The sequence below is a fragment of the Tiliqua scincoides genome, chromosome 1 (genome assembly GCF_035046505.1).
Source record: "Tiliqua scincoides isolate rTilSci1 chromosome 1, rTilSci1.hap2, whole genome shotgun sequence".
Classification (NCBI taxonomy): domain Eukaryota; kingdom Metazoa; phylum Chordata; class Lepidosauria; order Squamata; family Scincidae; genus Tiliqua; species Tiliqua scincoides.
The window spans coordinates 61,000,771-61,024,804 of record NC_089821.1 but is presented as its reverse complement, the minus strand read 5'-3'; the positions used below and the strand labels follow the sequence as shown (position 1 = coordinate 61,024,804).

Here is a 24,034-nt window from a genome sequence, read left to right as displayed (position 1 = left end):
AAAATCTAGATCAATGATTTTCAATTTTTTCATCTCGCGGCACACTGGCAAGGCACTAAAATGGTCAAGGCACACCATCAGCTTTTTGACAATTGACAAGGCACACTATGCTGTCAATGGGGGCTCACATCCCCCAATGGTCCTATTGATAAATGACCCTCCCCCAAATTCCCGCAGCACACCCGGGGACCATTCACGGCACACCAGTGCGCCACGGCACAGTGGTTGAAAATGGCTGATCTAGATGCTTTTGACACACATTATTGCTTGTCTCTGGGAATGAACCTGTCACTACATACCTGAGATATTACTTACATAGGGCGCAATCCTAACCCACTTTCCAGCACCGATATAAGGGCAATGCAGCTCCTAGGTGAGGAAACAAACATTCCCTTACTTTGAGGACGCCTTCGTGAGTGCCCCTCAACTGCAGGATGCAGCACATGTCCCATTGGCACAGCTATGCCAATGCTAGAAAGTGGGTTAGGATTTGGGTCTTAGCCAGTTTATCCCAAAACAAATAGGGAAAATCTGAAGTAGTCTGCCTTACAATTTAATAGAAGTACCCATCTCCAACTTGTTTGCATGATCAGTGCTAAAACTAAAGTTTTATGCAATAAATAGAAACACTGAAAAAGTAGTGTTAAGAAGACAGCCCACGCAGTGGAAAATTTGAACATGGCCAATGACTCCTATACTTCCTATGCTATAATCACAGGCAGTATTGGTGACAGGAGACCAATTTCTGCATTCAGCATTTTAATGAATAGAAACCAGAAGCATAGAAGCTACTTACGTTCATTCAAATCTACTTCCATCTTATCTTCTGTATTGGTGCTTGACTCAAACAAGTCTTGCTTTGTTCCATCCTCTTCTTCGGAATCTGTACTCTCTTCGCTGTCTGTACTGCCTGAGCTTTTTTAAAAAAATAGACAAATATACAGAGAGATTATTATTTTCACTAACCAGATATACTCTCCCTTTGATGCATTCAACACAGGTTTTTTCAGACACAAAGCCAAACAGTCCCATAAGAAAAAGGAGTAAGGGAAGTCTGATCCCTGTTGTACAAAGGGACGTTTTTAACACAGTCCAATAAAATACTCACAGAATGCCAAAACAAAATAGGAATTTCAACTTTAAAAAAAAAGTATTCTTGAGAAAAGCATTCCATATCCTTCAAGATATTATCTAATTCTTGTCCGAAGGTAGAGTTCGCTTCTGATCAACTCTGAAAATAGGGAGAATCTCTCATCTTCCTCAAACAGGATGCACAGAGACAGCAAGACCCTAAACACTCAAACTACAATATAGCCACCATGTAGAAGTGGATCTGAGGTACTAGCTGCCTGCTCAGAGTGGTCAAAAGATGTGTTCCTGATATTAATGCTTCAGCAACACTCAAAAACGATCAAGAAAAATATTTGAGTTTTCTTCCCACCCTCAAGACACACAGTGTTTTCCCCAACTTAAGAGCACAATAAAGCTCCCAAAGCTTCCAAGATCAGCTTTGCTACAAGACCACACTAGTACAAGGCCAAGTATAATATGTAGTATTGAAATGATATCCCAATTCTGCAATACTCATACAGGTTCATATGTGATTGGTCAACTAAGAATTCAAATGCTTACATATTGACTCAGTGCCAAATCATGTTAGTACAACAGGGAAAGACATTCATCTAGCCTACCTGGATCGTCTCTGAGATTCTGGAGTAAATGCAATATGTTTCTCTTCCCAGATATCTTCTTCATCAGAACCACCATCATCAAATTGCTGTATTCTTTCCTTGCAGCATGCTTCAAACAGAGCAATATTGCCCTAAAGAAAATTTAGAAGTGAAACAATGAAATTGACTAACACCACCATTCAGAAAAACCAAATTTCCTATTCACCTCATTTATGTGCTTAGTTGGTTTGAATGCCATCCTTGGGGGTAAAATGACATACAGAAAACTATTCCCTCAGGGAAAAAAAAAACCTACCCATTATAATATATAGCTCCCACACTAGTGGAAAGATTACATTTTCTGTTCAGGGATTAAACCAAATTTCAAAAGTTCCCTTTTAGCCTAATCAATCTTAAACATAAAATTTACAAATTTATAGGAAGTTGCTTTAAAGCTCTTCATCAGCTCATAGGTGACAGATTCAATCTTGGCATCTTAAGGCAAATTTTAAAGACAATTTTCTCCTCCATTATTCTCTGCTTATTTTAAAATGTGCAATAAGAGGATAAATACTGATTATGCACAGAACCAATTCTGAAGTCCAGGAGTTAACATTCAAATCTATCAGGATTTCTGTGCCATACTACAAGTACAAGCAGTTTCTTAATCCTAGAGGACTAAATTCATCATGGACAAGTTGTTCAGGAGCTAGATCCCTCTGGTCATAGCAAGGGCATCATAACTTTCCCCTCAACATTTTAATGGGGAAGAATTACTATTTTGTGGGTGGGAGGCAGTTACAGGAAGGGGCTCCTGAAAAACCAGCACTGTAGCAGGGGAGATGCAATGAACCACTGTGTCTCAGAGGTCTTGGCCAAGGCAGCACTAGTTTTCGAGTTTTAATTAGAACATGTGTACCCTGCTTACAGTTAACAAAAATATAACAAAGAAAAATAAATACACAGAAAGGCAGCTCAAACAATCCCATTCCCAAACCTAACCACAGCAATAGTTTTTAACGGCCACCACCCACCGCCAGGATGAGTGCACAGTTGGAAGAAAGCAGCTTGAGAGAGCTGTGCATTGCTTTCAATCAGCACATAGGTCTTCTCTTTCAGAAGACCTCTAATTTCCTAGGAGGGGCACCTGCAAGGAAGAAGTGGGCTGTACCTTTTCCCCAGCCATCAGTACCACACCTCATAGCACTCTGTGACTGGGAGGCATGGCAATGCCCTCAATTTATATATACCTTCTGGTTACTAAGAACTGATAATGCAAGGTCATAATCTATCAAGGGTAGCAGGACCAGGAAAAAAAAAAAAACAATTGTGGAGGCACCTGCATGAGGCCTATGAGCTAACATTTGACCATTCCTGTTACAGCCCATTACCTAATTATTTTGCACTGCTAACAGAACAAGCTGTTACCAAAAGAAATGAGCAGTGGTGCAACTTTAGAAAGTAGCATTCATAGTATCAATTCACAAAACTAGAAAGGCCACAACGTGTTATCCTGTACACATCCAATGATGTCACCTTGTCTTCTTGTCCCAAGAGAAAACCTCCTACCCTTTAACAGGATCCTGGAAATATACCAACCCAGGATCACCATGCAAATATCCAATGAAGGAGCTTCCAAGATCTCCCTAGGCTATGTGTTCCATTGCTTATATATGGTAGATGCTGTTCCCTCTAGATCAGGGCTCTCCAGGCTCTGGCCTCCAGGCCTGGTCTAGTGCCCTGCCTAAGCCTTCCCCCGTGTGAACGGCGCTTACTGTTCCATGGGGGAACCTCCATAAAGCACTTCCAAGCAGCCCCCCATCTTCACCTTGTCCGGCTGCTTCCGGCTTCTGACACCCCAGCAGGTTTTGCACACGGATTTCCGGGCAGAAGCGGCTGAAAGCAGTGAAGACTGGGGGCACACAGAGGCGCTTTGTGGAGTCTCCCCAGCGGAATGGTTACCATAGTCTACACAAGGGAAGCCTTTGCCAGGACAGTGCTTCCCAGCTTAATACCAAGGTAAGGGAACCACTAAGCGCTTGCAGGGCATTAGAGAGTCGGACTTCCAGGTTCGTGCCATTGCTGATGACTAAGTAAAGAAGGGTTTTTTTGGACTTACCTGGCAGCGGTGGCAGCGAGAAACCAGGTTTTGTGGTGTCTCCAGCCACCACCTGGTAGATACCACCACCCAGTAGGACTTACTTAGACAGAAGTTGTGGCACAAATCTGGAAGTGCCACCACCGCTGTCCTGCAGTCAGTGACAGTCATCCCTAAGGAATTCAGTGTTTCCCATTGCTGGGAAACACTGCTCTAGATCTATCAGCCTGATAAGCTATATCTCCCATGACTTCAGTGGGCAGAAGGACATGTTTTCCCTCTACTTTGTAATGTTAACTATTGAAAGCTAGCAATATATTCCCTTAGAAAATCTTGAATCATTGCAACATCCTAGATAGGAAGGTGCTGAATTACTTCCTTATAAAAATACCATTCTTTGGAAGCAATACCACAATGTACTCTCAGCATGCTCTTACTAGGGTGTGAATAGAGCATCCATTTTGAATTTTATTATTCACATTTCCAAACAGAACAAGAATAGCTGCAGGAGAATACTTACACTATCATTTGTATTGAGGGTAAAATTGATGTCTGACACGCGATCAAAAGAAACACTGTAAACAAATTTATACACTAAAATTTAGTACAGATTTATACACTAAAACAGAAGAGAAACAGCATTCTAGACAGCACAGACAAACATCCTGAAATTATAATATGCTCTGTAAAAATCAAATTTTGTGCTCTTGACTGGCAACATAGGAAAGAGGAACCTGGATTTTGGTCATAGACTCACAGAGAATTAAAAGAACTAAATAATGACTTAAGGGAAGAAATTTTAATGGTCCATTCTAGTCTTAGACCCAATTCACATGCAACAGACACAACCAGTGCATGCTTCATAGATATACAAGCTACTCAGGGCTGGTCTATCCTTGAGACCAACTGAAGCTGTCATCTCAGGCAGCAGACTGGCAGACTGATCCAGCTGCTTGCCTCACTGATCCTCCTCTTCCCACTACCTGGATTGGAAAAGGAAAGGTGGGGACAACAAAGTGGGAGTCTGGAGTAGAGGACTATGGTGGGCTAAAGTGTTGGAGGAGCAGAGGCTGGCATGTCACTGGGTAAGGGGGCAGCACTGGGCACACTGACTCAGGTGCCAGGTGGTCCTGGGCTGGATATGAGGCTACTTGTAATATGCTAGAGTAGTACTTTTAAAAATGCACAAAAACCTTATGTAGTCACAAGGAACCATGACGGGCCCAGGGTTCCCTCAACAGATGCACCAGGTCAAGAGAAGAAAGGCTCATATAGTATAAAGGCATATGTTTTCTAGTTTCCAAAACACGTGAATCAGTCCTCCACTGAAAACTTCCAGGACAAAATTAATAGCTTGACTGGGAATGTGACATACAAAGAGCTCTTCAAACAGTAAAAAAAGGACATCAACTGGAAAAATATTAGAGATCATTAAAGAGCCAAAGTGGACAAACTGTTAACTTACTATTTTAAAGAAGAATTAGAAATAGCCTGTGGACTACTGATTTACTTTTAGATGCAGCAGGAAAACTCTACTCTAGGACAATCCAAGCTGTGGACATGCACAACATGCAGGAGGGAACTGTGCAGAACTCTGCAGAAAAAGGTATTGATGTGTAAAGCAAGTAAAGCCACACTGATGTGATGAGCGAGAACAGGAAAGGTTGAAGGGCTACTGTTCTGTAGACGGGTAAATTTAAATACATATTACAAGTTTGAATTTTAGTGAGCAGGTGACTAAGACACTTTTATGCTGCACTGATTTGGAGGTTTAACATCTTGGGCTATACAGTACAGTATTTAATATTTTAGTTTTTAATTTAGTTTTGTTTTAGTATTTAATACTACAGTGGTGGGGCTTGTTAGCGGGAATGATGAGTCTGCTTATAGGAAGGAGGTACAGGAGTTGTTATTGTGGTGCAAAGAAAATAATCTCTCACTTAACATCAAAAAAACTAAATAACTTATAATTGACTTCCGGAAAAAGAGGGATGTACACACACCATTATACATAAATGGTGAGGAGGCGGAGAGGGTTGCTAGTTTCAAATTCCTAGGTATTTAAATCACAGAGGACCTCTCATGGACTATTCACACCAGCATGTTGATTTTAAAAAGGCACAAAAGCGGTTATATTTTCTGAGGAAGCTTGGGAGGTTAAATTTGTCACAGCAGCTGCTTGTGTCTTGCTATCGTTGCACCATTGAGAGTGTCCTAACCTATGATATCTTGGTGTGGTACGGAAATTGCTCTGCAGCGGACAAAAAAGCTCTGCAGAGAATTATTAAGATTGTGCAGCACATCATCAACCTTCATCTACCAGCTTTGGAGGACATCTATACATCTCACTGTCTGCAGAAGTTGCATAGTATTCTGAGAGACCCCTTCCATCCGGCTCATAAGTTCCTTGAACTGTTGCCTTCGGGTAGACGATACACAACTATTAGAGCACGCACCACACAATTCCTGAACAGTTTTTATCCCACAGCCATAATTACGTTGAATAAGGCAATATAGTTGTTACCATGCTCCTGGGCATTATGGCCTGTTATACTGTTTTTATATTATGGTGCATGTTGTATAGAATGCGTGGGTGAGTGTGTAGAGTGTGATTGTTGGAATTGTAGTATATATTTATGCTTGTATCTCAAAGGTGCATAAATTTCATTGTGCTGTAGCACAATGACAATAAAGTTACTACTACTACTACTACTACTACTACTACTACTACTACTACAGTTTAATTTTTGAATCTTACTGCACATGTATTAAACATTTTGGTACTGGTTTTCTCTCACAACTGGCCATATGTAACTTGAGATACACCGGCCCAGAATACCTTATACCAAATTTGTTGCTATTACCTTATGCTGGTTTACCGATTTATCATTTTTTTTACTAATGTGTGAAAAGAAACTTTCAAACACTTTTCATAAAAATATAAGTGAATAAGATATGCTTTGTATCACAGCAAGAAAACTAAATAAAAAATTAGAGAAACATGCCTGACAAAGTTTAGAAAAAAATCATAGCACATACAACAAGCTCCAACAACTGGAAAAGAACACGAGTCAGTGTTCCATGTTACGAAAACATTCTTAAACTATCTGAACCATACAAACCTGCTGATGTCAATAAGCAGTTACTATTTTTTGTTTAAGACCAGAATGATGTACAGTTCTAGTGGGTACAGGGAATTATTAAACTCTTTACTTTTCCACAAAATGTAATAAACAAATTCACAAGTGTGTTTGGGAGGGAATTTCTGAAATCCGACTGTGAATGCCTCAAAAGGTTGATCTTTACAATTCTAATCATTACCACCTACACATTCTAATCATTACCACCTTCTCAGTTAAAAATAAAGAACTATATAGTGCTTTTACAGATTCACAGCAAACCAAAATCTATTTGACAGATAGATGTCAACAATTGCTCCCAACATTAGCAATCATGATAAGAATGGATTTCTCTTATGAAGATTCAACTTATCCTTAATGGACAGATAATCTACATTTATGGAACATACATTTCATCAAGGAAGAAAGGGACCTATGACACTTTATTTTTTAAGGTTGTTTTTTATAAATGGATAAGATTATAATCACAGTTCATTCCAGAAATTTAATGAAGCTGTTTTCCATCACAGACAATTCATGTAGTTTATTCATAGCATAAATGCTACTACAGTACATAACTGACAAATCAATACTTTAATTGGGTAGTAATATTTAAATTTTAGCTGTTCCAAACCTCTGAGGTCAAATGTTTAAATACAACAAATTAAATTGCCTGATTCTTTTTGTTTTTGGAGATAATGGTCAATCTCTAAGTGTCCTATCCTATACTCTGTCAAATGATCTGTAAAAATTTAGCTTCTCTCTTCTGCTTTTGGAGGGGGTTATCTTCTGTAGTGGGGGTGGGGGTGGTATTTAGTATGGTCTTTCAATTATGTAGTTTGGTTAATGCTGCTTTTAATTCATATCTTTGGTTTATTTAATGTTTTATTTCTGTTTATTATGTGGTATGTTGGCTTTGGGTTGCCTTAGAGGCAAGATAGGCAGGATTTAAATTTAATACATATACATCCCAGGCCTTAGTACTTGGCACATCAGGATAATGAAACTTCAGAGAGAAATCCACATATCTGAGCACTCTATTCAATAACTCTAGTGATAACCTGAAGAGAGTTTGCTTCTCTCATAAATGCTAGGGATGGAGGTGGTAGATCCAAGGCATATTTTGAGAAACAAGTTCTCTTTAGTGAGTACAATGCATACAGTGGAAACTGAACAAGGCTGATAATACAGAGATTACCAATAAAGAAACAGCCACTAACCATTATGACACAAACAGATGGAAAACTAAGGCAAACATTAAATAAAACTGTACTCACTTGCCGATATCATCTTGATCAGCAAACTTCTCATCGTTGAAGCCAAACTGGTCAATAAAATTGGACGTCATTTGTTGCATCTGATAATCAGAAAAGGCCTGGCAACCCCAGGACCAACGACAGTGATATAATGATTCTAATAATAGTCTAAATACTACTTGCCCATTTTGCTCCAGAAATACTTTTGCTAAATCACATGAACAGATATAGGAAAAAGCTATTTTATCATTAACCACCAACGTTCCAAATTTGAGGGTTTTAAGGGCAACTTCTTGGTTTCCATTCAAGTAAGGATTAACTTTACACTAAAGCCAATCATTAACAAGCGATAAGGTTAAAAAGAGAGTAATGAGTGTGTTTGGACTGATGCTTGAGTGACAATGCAATAAGTCAAAGTTATTAAGTTGAAAGAATTTGTTTATTCATTCTCTGTGCAGTTTACGGAAAAAAGTAAAATCCTTTTACTACTTTGCAGCCTCCTAAATAAGAACCAGAATATTTTTCCAGCTATCATCAGTAACCTCCTAGAATACAAGAGAAACTCAATTTGGCAAACTATATTAGTTTGTAGATATAAATTCAGCTTTAGTAGTCATGAGTGGATAAAACCACAGAAGAAATTCAAACTGGGAGGATTAAGGTTGCATTTTCTTGAACAGAAAAAGTAGACTGTTGAAATGACTGATTACACTTTTTAATAGTTAACACATGTAAGTGATTTATATACCAATAACTCTGGCGAAGGACTAGAAGTACTCCATAAAATTCAGATGAGTCAGTGGGAGGCAACTTCATGTATGATATTTTTCCTACACAGGTGCATGTTGCAGTAACATGTTTTTGCAATGAAATGAACAAACCTCACACTGTTTCATACATGCAATATATTTCTTCCCACATACATTAGAAAACAGTTTGATCTTCAGCATTTTAGTTCTTGCATAAGGACAATTTAATAGGGGACTGGACAAATTTTTGGAGGAAAAGTTCATCACGGGTTACAAGTCATGATAGGTATGTGCAAGCTCCTGCTTTTAGAGGTAAGCTGCCTCTAATTGCCAGATGCAGGGGAGGGCACCAGAATGCAGGTTGTGTCTCTTATCTTGTGTGCTCCCTGAAGCATCTGGTGGGCCACTGTGAGATACAGGAAATTGGACTAGATGGGCCTTTGGCTTGATACAGCAGGGCTCTTTTTATGTTCTTATGATTGGTCACACTTATCTTCCCTTTATTTTTCTATAGACTGATGAGCAGGAAAAGCTGCTTTACCTGCCTTTCAAACCAGTGTCCCCTTACTTAAATTGCATGGCCATAAATAAATTTGCACTATAAAATCATGTATATTTTAAAATCTTGTGTGTCAGTTGCTGACGTCTAAGGAACATAAGTATGAATGGGGAATTGAAATGCAAAGGAGTAAGAGAGCAAAAATTAATTACAGGGTGTCTTGCGCTATCTGCAAGGGTTCCATTCTAGGAACCCCTGCGGCTAATGAAACCAGAGGATGACAAAATTTGCAGGTCTCGGGGCCCTCTAATCCTACAAAGGCGACAGGAGCTGCGCTCTCATTGCCTCAAGAGGATGTTCTGAGGGCCAGAGAGACCGCATGTGGCCTCCCCAGGTCTAGGAACACCTTCTAAGGCCTTCGGGAGACCTTGGAAGGTCACTTTCAGTTTTGGGGGAGCAAGCAGAAGTTACCTTCTAATGCTTCCCAAAAGCCTTAGAAGGCGTTCTGAGGCCCAAGAAGGTTATCACCTCTCAAAGGTCTATGTCGGGCTGACCCCACAAGTTCAGAACCTGCAAATGATCAAATCCATGGGTCCCAAATCTGTGGGTAACATGGGCAGATTGTATATCCTGGAAGCCATGACCCCAAAGAAATACCATAACTTTCAGGATTTGTGCAAAATAATAGTTATGTTTTTAAAAACATGCTAAACCACTGAGAATGTGCAATATCCTCTCAAAGGAGCTCTTTTCAGATCAAAATTGCTAGCATCCTAGTGTTTGACTCACTTGCTGCAAAGAGGAATCCTGTGAGAAACCAGTTTCCTTAAAATCGATTTCATCATCACTGGATGAATGAATATGGCAGGTAGTAACCTGGAGACAGAAGGGGGAAAAGTTAGACAATTAATATAGGAATTAATAAAGGAAACCTCTAAGATACTACCATAATGTCAAGAGACTTCTGAATTTCTTACAAGAAAGCAAGTTTGATGCACCTATACCTTGTTACTAGACCTACGACAATTATTTGACAGGACAACTATGAAAGCCACACTTAGTTTCTCAAAGTTATTGTTTTTTCTCCAATTGAAGACCAGGCAGAAGTGAACACAAGGCCACCAGAACGGTCCCAATCTGATTAACCTGGAGCTCAACAAACACTCCTGAAGGTGGCCCCTGCATCATAGTAAAAAGGATAGAGGCTTAAGCAGCTGGTAAAGTGAAACTTTTAAAGAAGTCTCCTAACCATTTCTGGCCAGCCCACAGGTGTACACATTTGATCCCTGTTGCATATTTGCAACATTGGGCGGGAATGGCTTAAAGCTAGGTGGGTTGTTTTAAAAAGTGGGTCTTGGCGCTAAAAGGTTTGGAAACCACTGTCCTGGCAGAAAGACAAAAAGTCTGCTCTAGCAAGATATTGCTATGCCTTTAGCAATAGTACTTCAATACTAAATATACTTGAGACCACAGCCAAAAGTGGTGATGCTCAGGGTGATGCATCAATAACAGAGAGCTGTTACAATAGGAGATACTAGAAGTAGCTGGTTAAATCCTGTATTGTTTCAATTCTGTGAAAAGGGGGAAGTGTTGAGGCTCATTTTCTCCATGAGTCTTACGGTTCTAAGAAATACAGGAAGTTATTACAGTGCTATTTTAATTTGAGGTTAATCAACGGATATAGCTTAATATCACAACCTGCCCTTTCAAAACTGACTTGAGATCTTAATTGCAAACAGGACTCTTTTCCCACTTTCAAACAGAAACATGCCACTGCATGTTCACAACTAGCTCTGCTGAGGGTCACAGCCATTGGTTCAGATAGCAGGTAGAACAGAACCATGTAGAGCCTTTTACTCGCTCACAGGTGGACTACGTTGCACTTCATGTTACATTCAGAGAGGATCTTCTGTCTGGACAAACTTTTTCACAGGAACCTTCCTTTTGATGGAGGTTTCAGCAGTAAGACAATGCAAGAAAACCCTCAGACAAGGGTTTTCAGATAAGGTGTGTTTCTTAGAAAACTAGAAACACACACTTCCAAAGACAAATATACATGGAAAAAGATAATTCTATGACAAAAGCAACAGTTTGGCAAACTTCATTGTGTAAAACCTACTAGATCAACTGTGTTTCTTTTGTTTGTTTCGCCTAAGGAGCTTGTGCAGAAAGTCTCCCATTGCTCCCTAACTGCATCTGGAAGTTCTAGAAAGAGAAACAAAAACAGTTTAACACAAAAGTGCTGAATATTGTCAAACAGAACAGTATACTGTACTCTAGTCAGGCACCTTAAGCTACCAGTATTATTACAAAATATAAATATTCACTATTGAGGAAACCTAAATCGAATCATGTTGATCATGCAATCATGCATACTAGTACTTTGCTCATGCCTTTCTCGCATAAGAAAGCTATGCAAGACCAGAACAAATAAGACTAGCTTCAGTGGGAAACTAGACTGTGGCTATTTCTACAATTAGGTCCAAGTTTCCACTTACTCCTCAAAACACATGCATAGTCTAGAAACTTCTCTGTAGAGATATAGCTCAACAAAAGCTTCACCATGATACAACTACTGACGAATTTCAGTCAAAAGACTGCATCTCTTTCTAGAAGATTTCATAACTACAACAAGTAAAGAGATAATACAAATCTGGGCCAAATTTCATTATCTGCAATGACCTTTTTAAAATAATACTGCTGACTGATGTGGCAAATACTTGATCATTTTGTAAATATTGTTGCCTATAAACTTCTGTTAATCTTAAACTTCCTTGGCAATTACTTTTCTAGATAGGGAATTGCTGGACTTCTAGAAATATCATGAGTACAATCTGGTCTATGCTGCTGCATTCATACCCTAAGAATTATTTGAAAGGAACTTCTGCCTGAATCCTCTTTAACCAAAAGAATAATTTTTTTTTTTTTGAAAAATCATCAGAGTTGAAAAAATTTAAAAATCAGACTGAGTTCTAATAAGCACCTTTTAAAAAATAACCTGGCTAAAAATGAGACCTGCATTTAATACAAACCAGCATGTTATAAGTCAATGGGAGATCTGCACTTAATACAAACCTGCATGTTAGTCAATAGGTTATATCTCAAACTAGCAGTTACACAACACTGCTCACACAAACCATCTTCCCATCCCTCACTAGGGCAGTTCCCTGAGCCTCCTGAAAAGTTGCTCTTGGCCCTTGAAAATGGTGTCAAATGCAGTGCAATGGGAACAGAGATGTAGAAGGGAAAAATCCCCAACACCACACACAAAGGTAATCTCCATGAGTAAAATCCTTGACACTTCACACTCACACACAATAATCATAAAACCGATTGTTTCCTATGTAAAGACCCACCACAGGGGAGGGGTGTGATGCTAGTTCACCTCCTGGTGGTGCACCTTGGATAGCATGAAAGTGTGAGCTAAATGAACTAGCAATCAGATGGCAGCACATCGTAGATTTACTGGCTTTCTAAAACACGGCAATGGAAAAGCAAAATGGGCCTTTTCAGGCCCAAATGACGAGACGGATCGAGAACATCATTAGAATCTGCCAAATCAATGTCAAAGTGCTCAGTAGATCTAAGAGCCAATACATCTCGAAATTTCTATTAGAAAGGAATATAGATATGACAATCATTCAAGAGAGACACATAGAAAATGAAGAACAACAATCCAGCAGAGGCAAGATTCAAGGTTATGACCTACTAGGGGACATGTATCTTTGCAGTTATGGTGCAGCCACATAGAAGAAACACAGAAAACACCTCTCTACTAGCAACCTTCACAAACAATAATATACATGAAGTCATTTCTAAACTAGGTGATCTCACAATAGTGAACATCTATAAGCCACCTCAGATACCCTGGCCACAGCAAGTTCAGCACCATACAACAGATTCCACCTACAAGCCAACATTATAAAAAATTCACAAGGGTAATAATTGCCGCAGCAAAAAGAAACATCTCCGAGGATTTAGACAAGAATACATCCCAGGATGGAATGAAGAGACCAAACAAATTTATCAGACCTTCCTATATAGTAGTGACCCAGAGATTGCTGATGACCTTCTACATAGTCTGGACGGAACCCGACACAAGAAATGGGAACAAATTACTTCATCATTAAATTTCAGAAAATGAAGCAGGAAAGCATGGAGCCTTTTAAGGAAACTGGGTGGTGCCAGTCAACCCGCACGACAAATACCCAGTGCAACCCCTAATCAAGTAGTCTCTCGAGTTGTATCCCTTTCCAAAGCCCCAAGGGGGAAAGAGCACTCTACCACCATCAAAAGAGCCCTTACAGCTTTTTGGCAATCGTCCAAAATGCATCCCAAATTTTCCCACCCATTTTCAATGCACGAAATCAATGCAGCTATCAGCAGTCTGAAGTGTGGCTAAGCCCCTGGCTTTGATGGCATCCATCCTGAGTTTTTCATACATTCTGGGAGACACACAAGGAAGTGGCTTGACAAATTCTTCTTGGACATACTTTCTAGTGGACATTTTCCACAGGAATTTAAAAAAGCTAAAGCACTATCAGTTTTGAAACCCGGTAAACTGCAAGACAGAGTAGACAGTTATCGCCCAATTGTCCTTCTGAGCTCATGTTACAAACTTTTGGAGAAACTAATCATAAACAGAATTGGCCCTATAATAGATGAACATGTGCCTGTAGAACAAGCGGGCTTTCAACAAAATTGTAGCTGTGTTGATCAGGTATTGAGCTTGACAAGCTATATCGAGGCTGGCTTTCAATGAGGTTTAAAAACTACAGTTGTATTTATCAGCTTATGACACCGTGTGGAGGGAGGGTCTGCTATATAAATTGTGTCACATCATCCCATGTAAAAAAACTTTATCGATTAGTCAACAATATGCTAAGTGACAGATCTTTCCAGATCATAATGGGGGACAATGCAAGTAAGGTAAGAAGGCTAAACAACAGCCTCCCACAAGGCTCTATAATGGCACCCACACTATTTAACCTGTACATCTCAGACTTGCCAGTAACAAGGGGACGTAAATTTGGACATGCTGACAACTTGGCTCTAGCAGTGCAGAGAAAAAACATGAAGGTGTTGGAAGGTCTCCTCTCAGAAGACCTCAAGATCCTGGGAAAATATTTTGCTGACTGGAGGTTAATACCCAGTATCAGCAAAATGGTGACTACATGCTTCCACCTTAACAATAAATTAGCTAATGCAGCCCCGAATGTCTATCTAAATAACAACCTACTCCCTTACAATCCTAATCCAAAATATCTTGGGAATAAATTTGGACCAGACTCTCTCTTATAAGTCACACCTCGAGAACACATCCGCAAAAATCAATACCAGGAACAACAAACTCCAGAAATTAATAGGAACAAGATAGGGAGCTTCAACCACTAAGAACATAAGAACATAAGAACAGCCCCACTGGATCAGGCCATAGGCCCATCTAGTCCAGCTTCCTGTATCTCACAGCGGCCCACCAAATGCCCCAGGGAGCACACCAGATAACAAGAGACCTCATCCTGGTGCCCTCCCCTACATCTGGCATTCTGACTTAACCCATTCCTAAAATCAGGAGGTTGCGCATACACATCATGGCTTGTACCCCATAATGGATTTTTCCTCCAGAAACTCGTCCAATCCCCTTTTAAAGGCGTCTAGGCTAGACGCCAGCACCACATCCTGTGGCAAGGAGTTCCACAGACCGACCACGCGCTGAGTAAAGACTACTCTCAGAATATCAGCATTAGGATTGATCTACTCTGCAGCAGAATACTGTGCTCCAGTATGGCTTAACAGTTGTCAAACTAGCAAGATTGATGCCAGATTAAATGAAACCATGAGGATCATAAGCGGCTGTATAAGACCCACTCCTGTCTTTTGGTTCCCCGATTTGAGCCACATAGCGTCACCAGCTCTACGGAGACAAGAGGTTTTAGTGAAAGAATATACAAAAATCACCAACAACCCACTTTTACCAGTACATGCCGATCTTTCTCATCTATCAATCGGTAGACTTAAATCCAGGAAGACTTCTCTGGCACTTGCACAACAATTTTAATATCAATGCCCAATGGAAAGCTAAATGGGCAGTCGAACGCCCAGAAACGGGCAGTTATACAGATGATCCTACACTTAAGGTTCCAGGTTTCGACTTACCTCACCAGCACTGTAAAGCTTTGAACAGGATCCATACCCTACATGGTGTTAGTCAGGACTCAGTGTTTAAATGGGGGCTAGTATCTACCCCACAGTGTGATTGTGGTTTTTCCCACCAAACCATATACCACATTGTGTCTGGCTGCAAACTGAGGGGGTATACTGGCCCATGTTCCGACTTTTTCAATGAAGGTATCTGTCCTTGAATGGCTGGACGAACTGGACATTGACATCTGATCTAGTCTAATTGATATACAAGTCCATGTATTATATGCCGTACTCTAGATAAATAAACCACAGAGGAAAATGACTGATTTCTGGTATTTTAAGATAACAAGTCATGTATTTATTAATAAACAACAAATCACAGGTATTAGGATCCAGCTGATGCCCTTCCATTTAGGAAGATTACAACTAGGATAATCCACTGAGCGTATGTGGGTACACTAGCTACCAGAGCTCTGCAATATAGTGAGTTCTCAAATTATGAATATTTATGACCACCAATTAAACAGCAAGAACATTTACTTTCCATCTCATGGAAAAACACTTTTGTAACTATTCTTGCTCATGGAAAATTCTGAACACTTCTTAGATCCAGATTCTTTGCATGTTTACTCAGAAGTAAATCCCACTTTGTTCAATGACAATTGCTCCTATATAAGCTTGTACAGGATAGCAGACTTATCCTTCAAGTAAGTGATCTTGCTTCATAACCTTGTATATGCATAAAGATCATCAAGTGCAAGTCTGTCTTATCTCTTAGCAGATACCAATCTGCAACAGAAGAAGTATGTGGTTGACTTCATAACCCAAGGCTTTGGATTATGCTAGATCGCACAAAGGCGCAAAATCTTTCCATTGTTATAAACCAGATACTGTGCATACTTGCTCAGGAAACACACAATTTGTAAATAGACCTGATGTTAAAAATGCTCTTCCTAAGGAAATTTAAATCTTGGCTTAAATTGTCTTGATATAATCAACCAACCCAAAAGGGCAAGTTAGTATTCACATAGCCACACTCTTTAATACATATTTTACAAACATTATGTATAAAGGACAGCAACCAGAAATGATGGAATGCATAAATAGCTAATGCATAATTGTAGTAATGGCACCAAACCAGAATACTAGCTAAAGAGAGACCTCTTACTATCAGGTCCTGATATACAGGGCTTATATAATTCTTTAAAAGTTATAAGAAAGGTAGGAGATATCAAAGCAGGCCTAGGGATAATGGGCTGGCAGATGAAGTGCAGAGGAAGCCTGGAGGCTTGGCATGGGAGTAGGATGGGGAAAGTGGGTGTTTATGTTGCATGATTCTGACAATTGTGCTGTACTGGGACATTTGTTTTGCTTTCTCTTTAAAATAAATTAACTAAAAGAGAACTCAGAGACCTAATCAAGTTACAAAATCAATTCAACAATAACATCACTACCCCACTGACATTAAAATTTGCTTTATGTTACTAGCATGGTTCATTCTCCATACAAGTAAATCAGTAAAGAAGTCAAAGTAGCATTGCTTTAAAAACAATCAGTTACCTTTAATAAGCTGCTGTACTAGCATATTATTTGGCCCTTTATCAGTACTGTGCACAATACAGTTAGCTATTCTTGTTAAGTGACCCATGTATCCATACCGTCTTCCTCCTTCAGCCCTGCAAGAGTCCAACACAGGTAGTTAACATTTTACAGTTACAGTGGATTTCATTTATATACATACATTTTATACACAGTATGAAAACAGACAATTCAGAAACGAAGAAATCAGAGCATTTTTTGGCTTATCTTCCATACAATTACTAGTGTGATCTTGAACAGGTGAAATATTTCCAACTCTCCCTCCTAACATGATTCAAAGATGTGCAAAATTAGCCCATCAGAAAAATGTAAGATAAAAAAAACAGAGCTCAGGCATTAGGGGGAGAAGGAGTGTGAATATTTTACAAGGACCCAGGGTTAAGCCAAGAGGGAAGCCTCATTAATGTTTGGATTAATTATAGATCCTGCTTGAAGATATTTACAGAAAAACTCATTTCCCTGGATCTATTGCTCATGTGCAGTATAATTTGCTAAAGCCAATCAGAAATAGTTCTATAACAGACTGAGCAACATTTCTGAACAGTGAGTTGCTGGCAGAGACGCTTCTCTGAGCGCGTGCACACAAACACGTGCACATGCAACAGTTAAACCAAGTGTACTAGTTGGATAGAGAGATTTGCACTTTCCTATGCAATACGTTTTCTTGCGAACCATCAGTCCCAGATTCTTTGTGCACAGACAGGAGGGAAGAACAGTTGGTGAGAGAAGCACAGGACTTTCAAAGTCAGAAATGCTGATCCTGAGTAAGTGCTGCTTGTAGGATTGCAGGGCCAGTGTCAGAGATCAGACCAGACCTACCCGGGAGTCCCCAAGCAACCACCTTTGTGGGGGGCAGCAGCAGAGGGACACACACAGAGGAGATGGAAGCCTGGGAATCCTGTGGCAGAGGCTCCTGCAAAACCAATTGCCTAGCACAAATAAGCATTGACATGCAGGGTGGATAAAGAGCTTCTGCAGGCTTCATCCACCATCCAGGCCTTATGTTTGATACCCCTGATTTAGCTTGTAAGAAATGAGAAGGTCATGTTACAACTGCCAGACCAGCTTTTCTTAAACCAAGCTCAAGCTATTTTTCAACCTGTGCCCATGAATGCTTACTTAGATAAATTTCACTGAAGCTTATTCTCAGAAAAGTGTGCACAGGATTGCAATATAACTACAGAATCATAAGTAGCCAAGTTTGTAGACAGGAACTGCTGCAAGTAAAGTGTTATTTGAATACAACAGATTTCACTCACTTTTAAATAGAAACCTTTATTCAAAATGTTCAGAATTTACTGGGCCATTCTTAGAGCCCTAAATGAAGGATTTTACATGCAATTTTGGTTTCATCATTAAAGCTGAATAAAAAATAAATCCCAACATATTGCTTTGCCAAATGACTTGGAGACAGGGGTGAGCAGCCAGGTGGCTAAGTTTGCAGACAACACCAAGCTTTTCCGAGTGGTGAAGACCAGAAGCGATTGTGAGGAGCTCCAGACGGATCTCCCCAAACTAGAATGGGCAGCAAAATGACAGATGCATTTCAATGTCAGTAAGTGTAAAGTAATGCTCACTGGGGCAAAGAATCAAAACTTCACATATAGGCTAATCGGTTCTGAGCTGCCTGTGACAGATCAGGAGAGAGATCTTGGGGTGGTGGTGGACAGGCCGGTCAAAGTGTCGACCCAATATGTGGCGGCAGTGAAGAAGGCCAATTCTATGCTTGGAATCATTAGAAAAGGTATTGAGAACAAAATGGCTAATATTATAATGCCATTGTACAAATCAATGGTAAAGCCACACCTGGAGTATTGTGTCCAGTTCTGGTTGCCGCATCTCTAAAAGGACATAGTGGAAATGGAAAAGGTGCAAAAGAGAACGACTAAGATGATTACTGGGCTGGGGCACCTTCCTTATGAGGAAAGGCTACGGTGTTTGGGCCTCTTCAGCCTAGAAAAGAGACGCCTGAGGGGGGACATGATTCAGACAAAAAATTATGCAGGGGATGGACAGACTGGATAGAGAGATGCTTTACCATCTTAGAGAGAGAGACTTAGAGATGGCAGAGAAATTAAATGAGTTCTTTGCATCTGTCTTCACGGCAGAAGACCTCGGGCAGATACCGCTGCCCAAACAGTCCCTCCTGACCAAGGAATTAAGTCAGATAAAGGTTAAAAGAGAAGATGTTTCAGACCTCACTGATAAAGATCAATAAGTCACCGGGCCCTGATGGCATCCACCCTAGAGTTATTAAGGAATTGAAGAATGAAGTTGCTGATCTCTTGACTAAAAGATGCAACTTGTCCCTCAAAACGGCCACAGTGCCAGAGGATTGGAGGATAGCAAATGTCACACCAATCATTAAAAAGGGATAGAGGGGGGACCCGGGAAACTATAGGCCAGTCAGCCTAACATCTATACCAAGTAAGATGGTGGCATGCCTCATCAAAGATAGAATCCCAAAACACATAGACGAACAGGCCTTGCTGAGGGAGAATCAGCATGACTTCTGTAAGGGTAAGTCTTGCCTCACAAACCTTTTAGAATTCTTTGAAAAGGTCAACAGGCATGTGGATGCAGGAGAACCCGTAGACATTATATATCTGGACTTTCAGAAGGTGTTCCACACGGTCCCTCATCAAAGACTACTAAAAAAACTCCACAGTCAGGGAATTAGAGGACAGGTCCTCTCATGGACTGAGAACTAGTTGAAGACCAGGATAGAGAGTGGGTGTCAATGGACAATTTTCACAATGGAGAGAGGTGAAAAGCGGTGTGCCCCAAGGATCTCTCCTGGGACCGGTGCTCTTCAACCTCTTCATAAATGACCTGGAGACGGGTGAGCAGTGAGGTGGCTAAGTTTGCAGACAACACCAAACTTTTCCGAGTGGTGAAAACGAGAAGTGATTGTGAGGAGCTTCAGAAGGATCTCTCCAGACTGGCAGAATGGGCAGCAAAATGGCAGATGCGTTTCAATGTCAGTAAGTGTAAAGTCATGCACGCTGGGGCAAAAAATCAAAACTTCACATATAGGCTGATGGGTTCTGAGCTGTCTGTGACAGATCAGGAGAGAGATCTTGGGGTGGTGGTGGACAGGTCGATGAAAGTGTCGTCCCAATGTGCGGCAGCAGTGAAGAAGGTCAATTCTATGCTTGGGATCATTAGAAAAGGTATTGAGAACAAAACGGCTAATATTATAATGCCGTTGTACAAATCAATGGTAAGGCCACACCTGGAATATTGTGTCCAGTTCTGGTCGCCGCATCCCAAAAAAGACATAGTGGAAATGGAAAAGGTGCAAAAGAGAGCAACCAAAATGATTACTGGGCTGGGGCACCTTCACTATGAGGAAAGGCTACAACGTGTGGGCCTCTTCAGTCTAGAAAAGAGGCGCCTGAGGGAGGACATGACTGAGACATACAAAATCATGCAGGGGATCCACACAGAGTGGATAGAGAGATGCTCTTTAGACTTTCACATAACACCAGAACCAGGGGACATCCACTAAAATTGAGTGCTGAGAGAGCTAGGACAGACAAAAGAAAATATTTCTTTACTCAGCATGTGGTTGGTCTGTGGAACTCCTTGCCACAGGATGTGGTGATGGCATATGGTCTGGATGCCTTTAAAAGGGGATTGGACAAGTTTCTGGAGGAAAAATCCATTATGGGTTACAAGCCATGATGTGTATGTGCAACCTCCTGATTTTAGAAATGGACTATGTCAGAATGCCAGATGCAAGGGAGGGCACCAGGATGAGGTCTCTTGTTATCTGGTGTGCTCCCTGGGGCATTTGGTGGGCCGCTGTGAGATACAGGAAGCTGGACTAGATGGGCCTATGGCCTGATCCAGCGGGGCTATTCTTATGTTCTTATGTAAGCATTTTAAACCTTTATCTGACAAACAGATGATGAGACAAGTTATTCCTCCAAAATGTTGTTTTTAAGTTGCCATAGGTCTCCTGCCTTTTGCAGAAAACATTCTGTCATTCTTCACTGTGTAATCATTTTTCTTAGACACAGAATCACAAAAAGCATTTTAATGGTCACAATCCACGCTTGCCACACATTTTAAGGTTTGCCCCAGAAAAAGTAATGCATAGCACCTGAGTTTTTAATAAAACTCTGTAAGGGTATTTATAAAGGGAAAAATAAAAATCAGCAAAAATTTAATCAATCTAACACCATGAAATCAGATTTTTACTCTCTTGTTACCATTCATCACCTAGATCAGGGGTCTCCAAACACCAGCCAGCAGTGAGCTGCTATCCAGCCCACGAGAAGCCTCTGGCCCAATCTGTTCACATGATCAGTGAGTTCAGAACCCGTGGGTGCACTGTTGGCAGACCCAGACCCTCCAGAGGAGAGGGGGGCTCTGCTACCCTCACCTCCAGAGGGTCTTCTGAGCCCCACACAGGCTGCGCGCATCTGCCCACAGCCTCAGAATGCCTATTAAAATGAAAAAACAACTTCCTGTAAAACGAGAAGTTGCATTATAAAGTCTTTAAAAGGCATTCTGAGGACCAGAGAAGCCACTGAGGGTTTCCCTGGCTCTCAGAATGCCTTTAAAGGCATATCAACACAGACACAACACAAGCCTTTAAAGGCTTATCAACACAACATCTGGTTTTGCTGAAAAAACAGAAGTCGTGCTTTTTGTAAATTTAATAGCCGTTTTTGAGGTCTGCTAAGGTCACGGGCAGATGTGCACTGCCTCTGTGGAGCTTCAGAAAGCCTGCTCTGGGTGCCTTCGGAGGTTTATTTAAAGAGACCCGAAATCCAGTTACCAACATCCATGGATTCCGGTATCTGTGGAAGTTCCAGGAATGGAACTCCTGCAGATAACAAAGTCCTATCCTTGAGACCTGCAGAGGGTTCATCAAGAGTGGCCCCTTTAAATTGGCCTGCAGTGAGCCTGAGGGACCATGTGGAAAGGCGCGAACTGAGGATGCTGTGCAAAGAGCTGGGAAGAGAAAGGAACATATAGGGGACTGCAATTACTGAGGCAGGGAAGGAAGCACATGTGACAAGGGAAGGGAGTACACTGCTGCAATCCAGGAACATCAACTCCCTGCCTCTCTGTTGGCTCTTAGATCCTTATTCTATGTTAATTTACTTCTGCAGGGTGAGTGTTTGTGTCTGCTGTATGTTCTTGTTTGGGGTTTGTGTTTCGTGAAATCCCTGATGTTTCATGTGCTCTATTGCCGCTGAAGACTTTATTTCTCCATCTGTGATTTATTTTCTTTTTGGGGGGAAGAACTGTGTGGCCAGGAGTTCTGTGGGCTGTTTGGTGTTTCTGTTTGGTAAAAATCCATGTACTCCATTGACTTACAGACTTATTTTAAATTTATTTTATTTATTGGCCCTCAACACCCGGTCAGATATACAATGCAGCTCTTCTGCCGAAGTCTGGAGACAGCTGAGCTTTATTCAAGTCAGGGAAGACATACATTCAACTCAGGATGATAGAACTGCTGTTTAATAAGAGATATACAGTGCAGTCAACCTGCACCTTACATGCTCCTTTACTTGAGCAAATTCAAGTATATGTGCCTTGCACAAGAAAGAGAGAGGAAAAACACCAAATAATCTATGTGATTTCTCTCACCATTCCACTTACTGTTCCCTCAACAGTCCCAGTTCTCATGCGTCTCTTACACTATGTTTTTAGTTCGTAAAGACAAGAACTTTTTTTTGGATTTAAACTAAGGTAGTTTTGACAATACATGATTTTGGCTTTACATGCTAACTTCAGAATATAACCCTTGATGTGGACCAACTGTGCTGCTGCAATACTGGATTTCACACCTGGGTTTGTGCATGATGGTATTATGCTTGGGAACAGATATTGCATGTGTGTTGGGGAAAGAACACCACATAGACCAATGCTTGGCTAGTAAGCCAAGCTAATAGTTGCTGACCTGACCTAAATTTTCACCCTGAGAACTTAGTGACCACCACTGAAACTTTCATTTTGTCTATTTTGCAGAAACTACAAGTAAATCAACATTTGTTGTTTTCTGACTTTGTTTCTATTGAAACAAATAGAAACTGTTTTATTGCTGTTGGTTTTTTCTATATGCTGCTGTTCACAAATTGTATGCTTTTTAAAAAATTATTATTGCTTTTCAACTATTATTGTCCCAGGGGACCTGGTTTTGGGTCAGAAGGGTGGGGTATGACTGTTTTTAAAAAGGAAAAATGTGCCAGCAGAATCTTCCAGAACAAAAAGGAGAATTAAATCTCAGCACTTCCCGCTTAAAAATCTCATTGTATGAACATGCTCCTAGGCAAAAGTAGTATACTGAAATGGCTTTATGAACAGCTTGCAATAATTTCTGATACTTTATTTTGATGTTTTTCTAAATAAAATCAGACACCAAGTTGTTTCTAAAATATTATACAGCATATTAACTACATGTGGAACCTAAGTACTCACTGTTTCTTCTCATTCATCTCCCATGCTTCAAGTATTTGTTCTATTAAATGGCACTTAAGGAAAAGCTGTAAGAAAAAAAAGCTTCATGAGACTTTTGCCAGAGAAAACTAAATTCCTCATAATAAGTAGCAATTTTACTATTGAATTAGTAATGCAGTTTGCTCCTGGTACAGCACTCACCAACTTGCAGAGGAGATTAAAGAGATTGTGTTTTTTCTCCAACACAAGTTTAGTTTTGCTATTACCCACCTGGAAATTTCTTGAACAGATGTATAGTCATGGGTATGCCTGCCTTATGGCCAAAGGAAACCCATTTCATAAAAATCACCCATGGGGAAGCACATGGCTTCCTTGTACAATTCTATAAATAAAGAAAATCTTCATAGGGAGTTTTCAACATTAACTGTCTAAGTGCAGAGAGCTGTCACTGTTACAATTCATGAACTATAAACTTCTTCT

General features: G+C 40.4%; 1 protein-coding gene across 4 annotated transcripts in view; it reads right to left on the bottom strand.

Moving 5' to 3' along the window:
• Positions 1-24,034, bottom strand: part of PPP6R3 (protein phosphatase 6 regulatory subunit 3) — an 89,475-nt gene that overhangs the window by 17,525 nt on the left and 47,916 nt on the right. For 2 of the 4 annotated variants that reach the window (XM_066611142.1, XM_066611141.1), the window contains 8 exons: positions 23,576-23,640; positions 17,096-17,211; positions 11,511-11,596; positions 10,181-10,267; positions 8,165-8,262; positions 4,289-4,343; positions 1,692-1,822; positions 797-915 (listed from right to left, as the gene is read on the bottom strand). In XM_066611142.1, the coding sequence (XP_066467239.1) occupies positions 797-915; positions 1,692-1,822; positions 4,289-4,343; positions 8,165-8,262; positions 10,181-10,267; positions 11,511-11,596; positions 17,096-17,211; positions 23,576-23,640 (757 nt within the window). The remainder of the gene's footprint in view (positions 1-796; positions 916-1,691; positions 1,823-4,288; positions 4,344-8,164; positions 8,263-10,180; positions 10,268-11,510; positions 11,597-17,095; positions 17,212-23,575; positions 23,641-24,034) is intronic. The other 2 variants (XM_066611143.1, XM_066611144.1) reach the window with 2 other exon arrangements.